The 14325-nt window shown below is 36.8% G+C and overlaps 1 protein-coding gene across 3 annotated transcripts; it reads left to right on the top strand.

The window, feature by feature from the left end:
* Nucleotides 1–613: 613 nt before the first annotated feature.
* On the top strand, nucleotides 614–13104 carry alx3 (ALX homeobox 3). Of its 3 annotated transcripts, none has more exons than XM_061971952.2 (7): nucleotides 614–1367; nucleotides 1999–2313; nucleotides 3582–3763; nucleotides 5872–6178; nucleotides 10020–10294; nucleotides 10383–10508; nucleotides 12334–13104. In XM_061971952.2, exons 3-7 carry the CDS (start codon nucleotides 3728–3730, stop codon nucleotides 12679–12681), a joined length of 1092 nt encoding a protein of 363 aa, XP_061827936.1. In that variant the 5' UTR covers nucleotides 614–1367; nucleotides 1999–2313; nucleotides 3582–3727; the 3' UTR covers nucleotides 12682–13104. The 3 variants fall into 3 exon arrangements, with proteins under 3 accessions (XP_061827936.1, XP_061827934.1, XP_061827935.1); XM_061971950.2 differs by having other exon boundaries at nucleotides 12328–13104; XM_061971951.2 differs by having other exon boundaries at nucleotides 614–1389; nucleotides 12328–13104.
* Nucleotides 13105–14325: the final 1221 nt, after the last annotated feature.

Here is a 14325-nt window from a genome sequence, read left to right as displayed (position 1 = left end):
CATCACATTGGATCCTATCCATCTATCTATCTATCTATCTATCTATCTATCTATCTATCTATCTATCTATCTATCTATCTATCTATCTACCAAGAGAGTTTAATTTACATTAAACATTTTTCACAATATTTTGACAGATATTTTCTCTTTCTCTTAATTGATAAAGATTGGATACCCTTTTTGTGGTGATAAGTGTGAGAATTGTGTGCATGCCTGCAAATATAAGGCCAATCTCTTCAATCCTCAGTAATGTGAATATAAAAAATTAAAATAAAATTGGGAGCATTTTAGCCAGTAGGCCTACTAATAATTCAAAACATGTTTTGTTAGGATACAATAAATGTTAAACTCAGTATATTCCATATTCGTTTACCAGCCATTTAACTATTTTCAATTGTTTTACTGATGCAAAAAAAACAATCGAAATATACAGTAAATTCAAAGGATGTAACCCAATTCGAAATTGTTGTTCGTTAGTAATAAAATAAATGCACAAAATGTGTCTACCTATTAACGTATATGACATAATTTTACGAAGCATGTTTTTCTAAATGCTGTCAGCTGTGTTTAAAAGGGTGCGGTAACAATTTTAAATACACATTTGCGCATTTGAACGCGGCTAATCGTCATAGGCCGTTAATATGAGCCGCGACCTCGATCAAATCTAATTGATAACTGCAGTAAATTATGTTATTAATATTCTGGAAATAAATTTAAATCTTTCACCAATATTAATTGTATGGTTCAAAGCAGCTCTAACTGTGTCTAGTATTAATTCATTTGCGGGCGAAGCATTTTTAAAAAACTTTTATGGGTTTTCATAGTTTATTTTTTATTTGCTGTTCATACTATTGATAATATTAATAAAGATATATGTTCCGTATTAATGTTAGGTGGCATGATACGGGCCGCTTCAGAAATACAATTTAAGAACAAAAAAAAAAAAAAACATAAACAAGCGACATTTTAGTGATTGTAATTTAAATTAGGCTGTATGTGTTTTAAATGACTTACATCCATTTCTGCTGAATAAACTAATAACGAATTAGATGTTTGTATATGGGCTTAACTTTGACCCCAAAACAGGCTCTTTTACGGTCAACTACATTCGGCAGGACCTCTTAACTCTGTCTGTTCCTGCTTGTATATCTGTCAGTAAAACATAATTATTTGTTTCCAACTGCGGCGTGTGCAGTCGCTTTTTTTTTGTTAATTGGGGTGTTTATGGAGTCCTGGTGATTGTAAGGAGCTAGGCTGTCCTTCATTCAAGGCCTAAAAAGGAGGCACCAGGACGAGGTACTGGTCTCTCTGCCAAGCCGGTGTTGACGTCTCTCTCTGGGCTACCGTGCCGAGCAAGGCCCCGCCAGGTCCTGGAAATTAATTTATAGCGTAAATATGTTAACCTTCTTGTCTTTTCTGGTTACACCTAACGATACACTCTCTATAAGCACACATGTTTTTTTTAAAAACATTATGGTTGGCTGATTTCTGTTCAGTTGTGTCGCTGCTTTAATAGTAGACCATGGTAACAACAGTATGGATTTTTTTTTACTATATAGCTTGTTTTCCATTTTATTAGAAATAATTGTACTCATTTCTGTAACTGCAGCTATAGGCTTATTCAAATATAGACAGATTTACATGGTATACTTAATATGGGCATGCCCCTTTTTTTTTACATTTGAAAATGCTCTCTATACTGTGTATTATTTTCACAGTTATATTGTTATTGTTGTATTATATATTATAGGCCTATTGTGATTACACAGCAAAGATAGGAATTCCAATGCCCTGTGTGTGCTACACACATGGTGACTTGACAATAAAGAATCTTGGAAAAAAAATAATATTATTGTTAGTTTGTTTATGCTTTTGCACACAGCAAGGCCCTTTGAGGCTCGCCATGTTTGAAATGCCTGATTGTTTGCTTTCAGGGTGGAAAATAGCATTTGGGTACAATTATGAGCATGTCAATAATGCTTCTTTGTGTCCTCACAGGTCAATGCAGCTCATCCTCGTTGTTTCGGATCTCAACGTGCTGTTAGCGTCAGCCGTGTTCCGTGTCGCTTCATGAGAGGTCACCTAAAGGACAGCAACCCCACTTCCCCGTCCCCTTAGAAAAAAAAGCCTCAGCAAACTGGCTTACGCTTCCCAGAATGCACCCCTCCAACCGACTGACCTTGGGGTCGGCAGCTGTCAATCACAGCCTCAGCTGGCTCTGCAGCTTCAAGATATGAAGTGGAGGATGTGAGGGAGGCCTCTGAGAGAATCCCCAGCCCTGCGTATGGGATCATCTCTGTGCATTCATGGCGGGTAATTAAATTAGCTATCCTTCTCCTATTCTAATGCAAACCTCAGGTTGAATCGCCACCCTATATACGTGAGAGGAAAGGCCTCAGGGCATAGAGTGCCAGACAAAGACGGGTCATCCTTTATGAAGTATGGAAATGTACTACTAGCTTACAACTCATCTGGCATGTTGCACTGATTGTTGACTTATTAAAGGTCAGTTCGCACATAGAAGTTGGCTGCATCTGCATGAGCACACCCTAATCCTTATTGTTGTTTAGAGAGGATGTGAGGTGTCCCCCTGGAAGGACAGGCAGCCTTATAGAGGATGTGGGACTTTGTAGCCTGGGGGATTCGGGGTGTTGCAGTGAGAGTGCAGGGTCACCTTTAGCCACGCTGTCTGTGCCCAGAGCTGGGAGGCAAAGAGGGGTCGACCTAGGATGCTTAACAGGCTGAAATGATTTCCTGTGCAGGGTCATGCCCAGGACGTGCTTAAAAGACAGAGAACAGCAAGAGAAAGGGGGTCGCTTTTACTACGGGCATTAAGTTGATGTAGGTGTCTAACGTTTCCCGTCAGATACAATGCATTTTTAGTTAATCCTACAATATAGGCTTTTTTAAACATCGTTTGATGGTGTGTAATTGAGCAAAAAAAAAGGCTAACAAATCTCCCGATCTTCATATTAATAGTGTTACTTGCGGCGGCTCCAACATGATGCGTCTTCCTCTTGCCCACATTTCTGGAATGGATTTACTCAGCTGGATATGTGCATCAGTAGCGCTCCGCTGCCTGCGGCTACACAGGGCATGTTTGTCACGACATTTAAGAAACAGATCCGTGTCCTCCTGTGTGTTTATGTGCATTTTAAAACTAGGTATATGAAGTAGTCATCTTAATGGTCAGCCAAACAGTTTAGATAAATTCCTGGGCTGAGGTTTACACAGAGGAAATCCACGAGTGTGTGAGGGTAAAAAGGTGGCACTGTGGTTGTGATTAACATGACAGTGTGGTGGTCTCTTTTAGCCCCCGTGCTCTACTGACCCAAACATGGTAACCTAAGTCATGCCATTAGGTCTTATGGCCACACTAATCATTTTAAATTTAATAAACTCTTCCTTTTCTGTCAAGCATCTTATTTTCAATCCCACAGTAAGCAATTTGATGATTATTTAGTGGTAAATCTCTTGGTGTTATTTGTGTCAACTTTTCATTAAGACATCTATAACCTCAGGTGCTTGTTTGGAGCTGTCGTTCATGTTAACTCTATATATTGCTTGCCTTTTGCCTGCAGATCTTTAGCATATATACACCGATGGACTCCAAATTGAATCAAATGGGGCTTATGAGGTCTCTCAGCCCAAATGGACCTCTTGTTTACACACTTGTCCATCAGCTGAGCGGTGGCGTGCGGCCTCAGGTATCCGGCGAGATGGTGAGATGTCTCCAAAAACAACCGTACCGCATCCCAGCTTGGTAAGTGCACCGTGTTTGGACAAAGTTTGTGTAGATTGGAGATAATATGTCAGGATATCAATAGGCTTTTTTTCTCAGTGCTCAGGCTGAGATGCGAGGCAGAAATTAATAAAATATCTACGGATTGATGCAATGAAATTGTCACACTTTTTCTGCTTTTATTACTTTTTTGACATCTCCAAAACACTGCTTGAGTCAAAGTACTCTAATTTAAATTAGTGTTGTCAAATGATTATTTTTAATCAGATTAATCACAATTTTGAGATGCGATTAATTATGATCAATCGCTGTAAATTATTTGCTTGCATAATTTTAAAAAGAACAATATTTTGACACAAATGCAATTTAACTGTCAGAATATCATACAGGAATGTTTTTTTATGTTGTACTTTAATGTACATTATTTATACGCTCAAAATTTGCTTGCAATGTTATCTAGTCTCATGTGGGTGTATTTAAATCAATTTCTCGCAAACAACACCAGTTGGAGTCTCCTTACTCATTCTTGCATTGTCATATGAATTGACCTAATCGCTGACCATATAGCAACCAATGACGCCTCCTTTCAGGTAACCACCCGAGGTTATGTTAAAGGAGCATGTGAAGTCCAAAAATGTATAAATTGGGTGATTAATGTGTGTTGATACATAAATAATGCGATATTTGTTTTTGATTAGTCACATGTGTTAATGCTTTAAATTTGACAGCCGTAATTTAAATTCAAGCTTTTCAAAACGTTTTTAAATTTGTTATGTGAACAGGGAAAGTCTTATGACATTCATCATTGCTTTGTAGCATGTGAAATTGTTAAAACATTTATTTTTTTTAGGAAGAAAAATATGATCATATAGAAAAATCATGTCACTTAAATGTATTGATTTGTATTGATTTTTTTTTTGCCTATTGAATTTTAAATATAAACATTCTTCACAATTTTTTACAAATTGATATTAAAATCAATTTGACACCAAATTATTGTTATTATGATTTGACATATAGATTTACAAATACATTTAGGTCAAAAAAATTACTAGAAATAATTTTTTGAAAACAAATCAGTTTGTGAGAGGTGTTCAATCATATTTTATTTTAGTGTGTGTGTGTACTGAATTTGTGTGTGTGTGTATGTATATATATATATATATATATATATATATATATATATATATATATATATTTATATTTATATGTATGTATATGCATATATTTATATTTATATGTATGTATATGCGTATATATATATATATATATATATATATATATGCAGCTGAGATAGGCTCGAGCGCCCCCCGCGATATATATATACACACATTTTATATATATAAAAGGTCAAAAGTGATCCATGAAAAGATTTATGCTTGCTTCACATTCAAAACTTCAAAGTGTTTGCTTAATGTTCTTAAATATAGAATGTATATGTGTATATATATATATATATATATATATATATATATATATATATATATATATATATATATGTCATTTAAATACTTAAACATTCGGTGTATGCAAGACAACCAAAAATAACATGTAGAATAAGTCCATAAGGTGCTGTTATTCAGTTAATTAAACCTCTTCTGTTTAAAAAAAAGTTTTCTGCAAAGAAAACTACTGGCAGAGAATGTGGTAAAATGTTTAAATCTAATGAGATAATGATAAAGATAAACCAGTTTAATATAGCAAACTAGAATGATAGACATGAATAAAAAAAGTCACACAAATTTACAATGTAATAAATTGCAGAGTTCAGGCAGTGGGGCTGTCCGGCCTAATTTGGAGACCTGGCCTATAACATCTTATGAAATGGGAATTAAATGGTTAATTGGAGAAACAGAACCACGCGTGATTTAATTTTTGGCGGCTTATATCAGACTGTTTTATGCCGAAACACACACACACTCATGCGCGCACACACCCACACTTAAAAGTTTCATGGTTCTTAGTGTGTGATCAGTTAAATCCCACCCACTCATTAAGAGTTAGAAGAAAAAAAAACTCCCACTCGGGTGTCCTCTGCCTCTGTGACCAGTCACTCTCGGAGTCTTAAGTGTCCTTTAGCAGCTGGATGGAAGATGGAGTCGGAAACGTGTTTGTCTTTCTCCTCGCAGGGCGGCAGGAGGACGCCACCAACCTCCCCACCGCCTCTGGAGCACAGCGGCTCCTTCCTGCCGTGCAATGAGCTGCACAAATCCACGCACCTCATTCCCCTGTCCAACCGCCTGAGCGGGCGCTCAGATGTGTATGCCGCAGCAGCTGTGGGGAGCTTTGGGGAGGTCGACTTTACGCACGACGCGGCCCCGCCGACCCGTTCGGAGTCACCGGTCAAACACAGCAAATTCTTGGAAAGTTTGAACCAGGATCACAAGGCTAACGTTGTTACTGGGAAGTCACCCTTCTATGAGGTCACCTCAGAACGTAAGTGGCATCGTATTTTTACAAGTAGGTGAAAATAATGCCTTTATGCATTTGAATTTACAGTGCAACACAACAGGGTTTACCTTTTACATGAGAATAAATAATAACCAGTGCTGTAAAAATGTACCAGGATTTCACAGCATATATTACAGTAATATGCTCTAATTAAAATTTACTGTAACCTTACAACAAACTACTGTAATAAAATACAGTACCATAATATTTCACAACATTTAACTTCATAGTTAATTACTGTAAAGTAATGCAATTATTAGCCAATAGCCAGTAGTTAACTGTAAATTTACAATCAACATTTTTACATAGTAGCCAGGTGTTAATCAACAAAGAGTAAAAATCCATCAATAATATTAATTAATATTGAATTATTTGATTATTCTGTGCAAAAGAGAAACCAATGCAAACAACTAATGGAAATCATACCAGGGAAACGGTATCGTAAATTAAGTAGTTAATAGAATAGTTACATTTGTCTTCTGTGAAGTTATACACCACGCAAATATAATATGTTCAAGGACTAGAATTGTTTAATTTGTCATATGTGGTAGAATAGAACTGTTCATATATTCACACACTAGTATGAAGTTATACATCACACAAATATAATGATATATTCCAGAATTGGTAGGTCGTGAGTTCAAACCCCGGCCGAGTCATACCAAAGACTATAAAAATGAGACCCGTTGCCTCCCTGCTTGGCACTCAGCATCAAGGGTTGGAATTGGGGGTTAAATCACCAAAAATTATTCCCGGGCGCGGCCACCGCTGCTGCCCACTGCTCCCCTCACCTCCCTGAGCGTGATCAAGGGTGATGGGTCAAATGCAGAGAATAATTTCGCCACACCTAGTGTGTGTGTGACAATCATTGGTACTTTAACTTTAACTTTAGTTGGAGTCCCTGCGATTGATCTAATACCATTTTCAGTTTCTGTTTGTTTCATACTGTTACATGTTGTTTTTATTTAAGGTTTTTAAACGAATTCTGCTAACAAAAGTTGCATTAAAAAATATATATATACTGGTGCTATTGATTTAAAGGTTGTAAAACTAATGCCATCATATTTTTGTTCACTTGATAAAATTGTAGGAGGTTAAAGGTCAAGTAAGTAGATCCATCTGGAACAGTAACTCAGTATCTGTAAAAAATTCTAATACACATTTATCCTTCTCTATTTTGGTTAATAGACTTTTGCAGGCCTGAAAAGGACCATCTAATTCAGTGACTGCTTATGTTGAACTGATGCCCGAGGAAATTATGTTCTCTCGCTTTATTTGTTGGTGTTGATGGTTTTGCAAAGCAACCGAGGATATGAGTACTGATAAGGTCTTTGTCCAGAATAATATACAACATCGTGATTAATTTTACTGCCAAAGAAAACCCAAAGATTTTTTTGCACTTTATTTAAAAACAACAGAGAGCCTATTCTTTTATCGGTTTTACTCACATAATTTTAGTAAGACATTCTCTCGTTTCCCCTCTAATGCACTCACATTGACCAATCAGTGTGAATTGTTGGTTTTGTTGATGGTGTCATTTTTGGCAATATAAGAGCACGGTTTGTTATGAGTAACTCTATTTGACTTAGAGTTCTTGGGCTTCAAAGGAAGAGACGTCTTCCTGTTTTGTCTGCTGCAGAGGACAGCTAAGTGTGGGCTAAGAAATCCCTCTCTGTCACCATCTTGATAGCTTTATTGTAATTGTAAAATAACATTACAACAAGATTGTCAATTCGCTGTACACTCATACATACTTCACCTTGCGCAAATAACATAACATAAATGAATAAGTTGCAGTAACAAAAATAACATTAAAAAAAAGAAAAAAAAATTTCTCACCTTTTATTTATAAATGAGAATTGTTTGAATAATATTGTTCCAGAGTTGTTTCTGCAGTTTATGATGCAAACTTAAATTAAAATCCAACTTTAAAAACATTTTAGTCTTATCTTATTTTCTTCTATTCTATATTCTTGAGATTTCATATATGCATTTAACATTTGGATGGTTCTTTTCTTTTATCTTTTTTAGCTACCAGGCAAGAAGCAACATTGTTACTATTAACCTTAACCCTAAATTGTAAAGCATACAATAACAGCAGCACAAAACATTTTTAAGAATATTTGCTTTCAGAGAAATACACCAAACAAAAATGTATTCGGCTGAATATATTTATTCAAGAAACCCACCGGGGAAGTTATAAATCTTTTTACAGCACCATTCAATATTTTGTTCTCATAATATATACATTTTTCCATGATGACCTGTGAACATGACTGTCTGATATTGGATTTAGCCCTTATCCCCTAACCACCCCATAAGTACATCTCATTGGGATGTTTAAGGGTGGATGTGGGTCTTTGACCGGGGATACGTCCTGTGGCCCCAATTAACCGAATATTTTCAGCATGAAGTGCAATGTGAGGTTGCTTTTAATGGACATGAGGAAATTAAGGCTCCTATGAAAAGTGCTCTCTGTTGGGCCCAGATTCAATTAAGAGAGGTTTCGGCAGCCCCTGATTAGTTCCTGCAGATAAATGAGAAGGGAATTTGTTTTGGAGCTCAGGGACATGGATTTGGACGACAACATGCACACACCACAGAGAGCAAAGTACCTTTTCTTAGTGGTTTTAAGAAATACATCTTCCAGATGCCACCTCAATATTATTACTAATACACAGGCTGCAAATTGGATCCCTGTACATATGCAGTTTTCAAATTAAATATTACAGTTGTGGCGGGGGGAAAAAAATGTTTTGACCTAGTAGTTAAAATCATAATCCAAATTTTACAAACACCTTTTACTGTACAGCTGTTGCTAACTATAACCACAATACTAAAATATATTGTTGAATTAACACCTTTCTGACAGTGTTAATGCTCTATTATATTTGCAAAGGCCTAATTATTGATACAATTGTAGTATTGTTCTTTTGACATAGTGCAAATTTACATGGTTTTGTGAGTATTAGGGATGTAATGATATCAAATTTCCACATCACTGTATTTTTGAATTAAGCACACTTTGAAATGTTTTAACCAAGTTTGATTTTAAATAAGTATTAAACAAACAGACACACAAAATACTTTTCTTGGCAGAAAAGACATTAAATATTATTCTGGCTTCCTAACAGCCACATTATTTTTATTTTAGTGTTTAAATATGTTGATCTACTGCCGTTTTAATTTGTAAAGGTTTTAGAGTTAATTAAAGTTAATGTCTCTTGTATTTATGTTAGCATTTAAGCTAGCTAGCTTCTCCAGCAGAAAAGGGTCCCTGAGTTTATTGTGTGTTGATAAATGTTAATAAAAATGTGTTGAGAAATCACGGTTTTACAATAAATTAAAATGGTAATACTAACCGTCATAAGTTTTACCGTTGATCGCATAATAGAGGCTCTAAAAAAGGTGTCATTTAATTTTGCACCTGCCATGCAGATTTATTTTGATGATAAAAATATGTATTCATGGGCTTTAGATAAGAATGTTTCATAGTGGAAAAACTTATTTAGTCTCCCTGTAAACAATTTGAATCATGCATTATAAACATTTTTCTTGTAAATTCACAGTAAATTACTGGCTAATAATTGCTTTACTTTCAAAGTGACATCTACAGTAATTTATTGTGAAATTGAATGCTCTGCTTCATAAAGGTACTGTAATGTTTACAGTAATTTGTTGTAAGGTTGCAGTACATTTTAATTACAGTATTTTACTGTGAAATAATACCGTTAAATATTGTGAAAATCTTTGTAAATGTTTAGTTTTAAAAGAAAATGGTTCTGTTGGTAGTCTGCAAATACTGTGTGTGTTTTGCACTCTCCAGTCAGAGAAAAAGGAGCGCTAAAAAGCCTAGGCTACCCTGGCATGGGCACCGACTGCTGCGGGAAGTTGAAAGAGGCGGGCGGAGGCTTGCAGGGTGACTCCATCGCAGACTCCATCGACCTCTCGTGCAAAAACAAGAAGCGGCGCAATCGCACCACCTTCAGCACCTTCCAGCTGGAGGAGCTGGAGAAAGTCTTCCAGAAGACGCACTACCCTGACGTGTACGCTCGCGAGCAATTGGCCCTGAGGACCGAGCTCACAGAGGCCCGAGTCCAGGTGTGTGTTGTTTTGAGGAAGAGGAGTGTTTTAGACATATACATGCTTTCTTGTGTTTTTTAATACGCAACTTTGTTGCGTTTGCTAGGTTTGGTTTCAGAATCGTAGAGCCAAGTGGAGGAAACGGGAACGCTATGGAAAGATTCAGGAGGTCCGCAACCACTTCACTACAGCATATGATATTTCTCTTCTCCCTCGCCATGACACCTACCAGGTTGGTCAAATAATGCCGTATATGTTGTTCATTTGAATTTTACATTCACCTACCAAGTTGCACTATATGGTTTCTTCTATGGTAAACGTGTTTGCATCTCTGTGTGATCTAGCACTAGAAATGTGGTGTATTATATGTCACTATTCTCTATTGGCAGACAACAAAGCCTATTTTTACAGACTGATCTTTAACCTTTGTTTTGTAAAATCCAGGAGATGAACAAAGCTCAAATTCAGTTGATATAGTCATTCAGTATTTCCTCTAAAGGATCATTTTGCCTTGGAAAAAGCGAATTCAAATCTTACCAGACTTGGCAGGTGTTCAAAGCCTATATTTTTATATGCTGTTTTACAAATCCCATCGAGGTGGGGTTTTAGAATTTGGTGTGTAGAAGTCCACAATAACAGTACACACACTCACTGTGCTAGCACCTTTATATTGTGGGGTGAACTAATTCATGGTTTTAATTTATTTGGAACATGCATACTGTTACAATATGGTATAGTTGTTTGTAAATTGTGATTTACATATGTTACATATTATCTCGTTTTTCAATGAGTTTGACTTAACTTTGAGTTTGAACAATATATTAAAGTGGATTGTATCAGCACTTTGTTTAATTAATCCATTCTATAATATAAGTCCACATACTGATATACTAAAGGGTTTAAGTGTTGTATGTGCATACAAATGGTTGAAGTTAAATTGTTTACACAATAACTTATATATGGTAACACTGCTTAACTTAAACTGTTAATCAGCATGCAAAACCTCAAATAGTTTTCATTTGCAAAGATAATGCTTGACACTGTATTGATTTAACAATGTAGAATGCTACCTCAACTTACGAGCCTAATGAGTTAAATGACAGAGCTTTTAATTCAAAATACTTGTATCTCAAATCATCATCGCCCATGAATTTAAATTAATTTAATTGGTGCTTGGCCCCCAAAATCACCAACATTTTAATGCATAACATGCCTTAAAAAAAGAAAAACTTTTAAATAAGGAATATTGTGTGATAAACAATACAGTAGAATGTTTGCATATTATTTTAACATCCTTGGCTACCATTAGACTCATTCTGCTTCAGTATGGTGCACACTAGCAACACAAATTGCTTTGCCAAGTCAACTACACACAGTCATATTTTTGATGATTTCTTTCATTGATTCAATGAATATCATTAATTTCTTCTTCTCAGTGTTGTCTTTCACGCTCACTTTCTTTCTTCTCATGCTTGGAAGAACCAAGTTATGTCCACCTTTGGCCATAAGCTAATGCTAGCAAGTAAGACCGAATGTTTTCTTTGGATCTTACAGTGTTCACTGAGACATTTGCTACACCCACTAATGGCGGGGACGCTTGCAACTCAAATTTTGCTTGTAACTTAAAGCATCACATTTAGCCGAGGGGCAGCTCTTATCTCAAAACTCTCTTAAGTTGAGGTACCACAGAATCTGGAAGAAACTGCATTGTGTCATAAGAAATGGATGTTTTCCCAACTCGTGTAGCTAAAAAGGTCAATAAAATTAGTGTCAACTGAGTGAAAATGTAATATTTTCTTTTGTATTTGCCTTTAGTGGACCTTAAATTAAGACTTTTCCCTACAGACTAGCTAAGTGTTTTTGAAAATTGTAGACCTCCGTTTAGTCAGTGTTTCCATTATGTCACTGTCTTGTAAATACCTACTGCTTGGCAGGAGCATGCAACCATGCTTTGTTTAAATAGTTCATACTCTTAATATATGTTGTTTAACATATGTACTGTTTAAAATAGGTATTTTACCTACTACATGTGTAAGTATGTGTTTGTGAAGATGCAGGGCAATCTGTGGACGGGGACTTCAGGAGGAGGCGGCGGTTCAGCTGCTGGTTGTGTCATCGGACCCGAGTCCCTACCCTCATCCTGCATGGGTCCATACCCCCACCCTCACAGCAATCTGCAGAGCTTCATGGGCATTCCCACATCCCCCAGCCATCACCACCACCACCACCACCATCACCCGCCGCACCATCCAGGCATCAACAGCCTCTACTCTCTACACGGCTTCCCCGGAGCGCTCGGGTCTCCATCCATCGAGGGTCCAGAGAGCGATTACAAGCCAACTGGCCTGATGGCGCTTCGTATGAAAGCCAAGGATCCTGGCAGCATTCTCTCTTGGCCTACATGACGACGACACTGCCAGCTCTCCCGCATACACTGACTGAGCCAAAGCATATTAATCCCTGACCTGTACAGAGTCCCAGATGGACACACTCCTCTCAGCGTACGATTTTCTCTTAACATTTCTCCCAGCCAACTTGGAGGCTTTTCAAAACTATGAATGTTGAAATGCATGAACCCAAAGCGCAGCGTGAGACCAAAAAAATATAACATCTTCTCGGGACGTTTCCTGTTTCCAGTTGTAGGTTGATATCACATTTGCGGAGACCAAAGAAAATGTTAGCAAACCCTGTAATTATTATTCTAATAATCATCGTTCGATGTCTGTTGTGTATTATAGTGTGACCAGTAATAAAGGCCTTTGTCTACATCAGCTGTCTTGTTGAGTAGATTCAGCAAAAACCTTGGAAACAGCTGCAGTTACTGGAGACCTGACAAAATAACAATTACTAAGTAAAGGAGCAACATTTAAGAAAGCTACGAACAATGGGAGACCGGGCTTTCTGCTCCGCCGCTCCCAGTCTGTGGAACGCTCTCCCTGACCACGTGAGGGCACCACAGACTGTGGATGCTTTTAAAAAAGTCTTAAAAGCCCTTTTTTTTAGATCTGCATACTAGCTGTAGCTATTTGGCTGTTCTAGTTTTTATTTTTATTTATTTATTTATTATCTTTTTTTATTTATTATTTTTTAATACACTGTAGCACTTTGAGATTGTTTACTCAATATAAAGTGCTTTTTACAAATAAAATATATTACTATTATGTCTCAGCTATTCAACTGCTGTAAGTGCAGAGTATTTTGTAGTTCAACACAATCAACAAAACTACAAAAATCTACAAATAATTTTGTACAAGAACTGACTTGAGGGTCAAAGACATACACAGCACCATTTCATGTCATTGCACTCAAAATAATTGAAAATACAGCTCCACTTGAAAGAAAACAAGTTCCCTTCATGCGTAGTCCAATCGTACCCAAGTTAAAATGACTGCCAGGTCTTTCCTCCAACATGATGATGGCAAAGATGCCAGGATGAATACGCTGCAATTCCCTCTTGCGTGTGCCAAGCTTTTGCATGAGACAATAACATATGGTTCCAATACAAAACACTTTTCCACACCCACAACCTCAAATTCCAGCCAGGCCCTGGGAGACGGCAGCTCTTAACTGCAGCATACATAGCCCCCCCTTGATTGAATCCCAGATTAGGTGGAGAAGATAAGACTTGTGAGTAAGGATAAGGGATTGAGGAGATGGCCATCCGAAGAAAAGCTGTAGAAATACCAAGTGGTGGCTTGTTATTTATTTTTACATGGGATTATCTGGGTCTTTTTTCCACATTGAAGAAAAGTCAGGAGCTACAGTATGTATGTCATCATCAGCACTGCCAGCCCAATTACAACATGGAACATTTTATGCTTTTTTGATCTATAAACATACTTAACTTTTAAAAACTGAGGCTGAAAAATAGAAATAGATCAAATAAGATTTTAAACCCTAGTTTATAAATCACAGCACATCATTGACTTGATTATGCCTGTAGACTTCATATGCAACAACGCCCTCTAGAGGCTATAAGCAGTATAAGATGGACATCAATGGAATGTCATTACTTTTCTGGCCAGAAAACAAGTCAATCATTTGGGTTC

Source organism: Nerophis lumbriciformis, linkage group LG01, assembly GCF_033978685.3.
Source record: "Nerophis lumbriciformis linkage group LG01, RoL_Nlum_v2.1, whole genome shotgun sequence".
NCBI classification, from domain to species: domain Eukaryota; kingdom Metazoa; phylum Chordata; class Actinopteri; order Syngnathiformes; family Syngnathidae; genus Nerophis; species Nerophis lumbriciformis.
Note: the sequence above shows the minus strand (reverse complement) of the source record. Positions and strands in the feature narration are given on the sequence as shown.

Bases quoted from the DNA above. Each gene is read 5' to 3' on its own strand.
- alx3 (XM_061971950.2), top strand. From the start codon at position 3,728: ATGTCTCCAAAAACAACCGTACCGCATCCCAGCTTG. The intron at 3,764-5,871 runs GTAAGTGCACCG...TTCTCCTCGCAG, and splicing joins CCGTACCGCATCCCAGCTTG to GGCGGCAGGAGGACGCCACC. The intron at 10,509-12,327 runs GTTGGTCAAATA...GTGTTTGTGAAG, and splicing joins CTCGCCATGACACCTACCAG to ATGCAGGGCAATCTGTGGAC.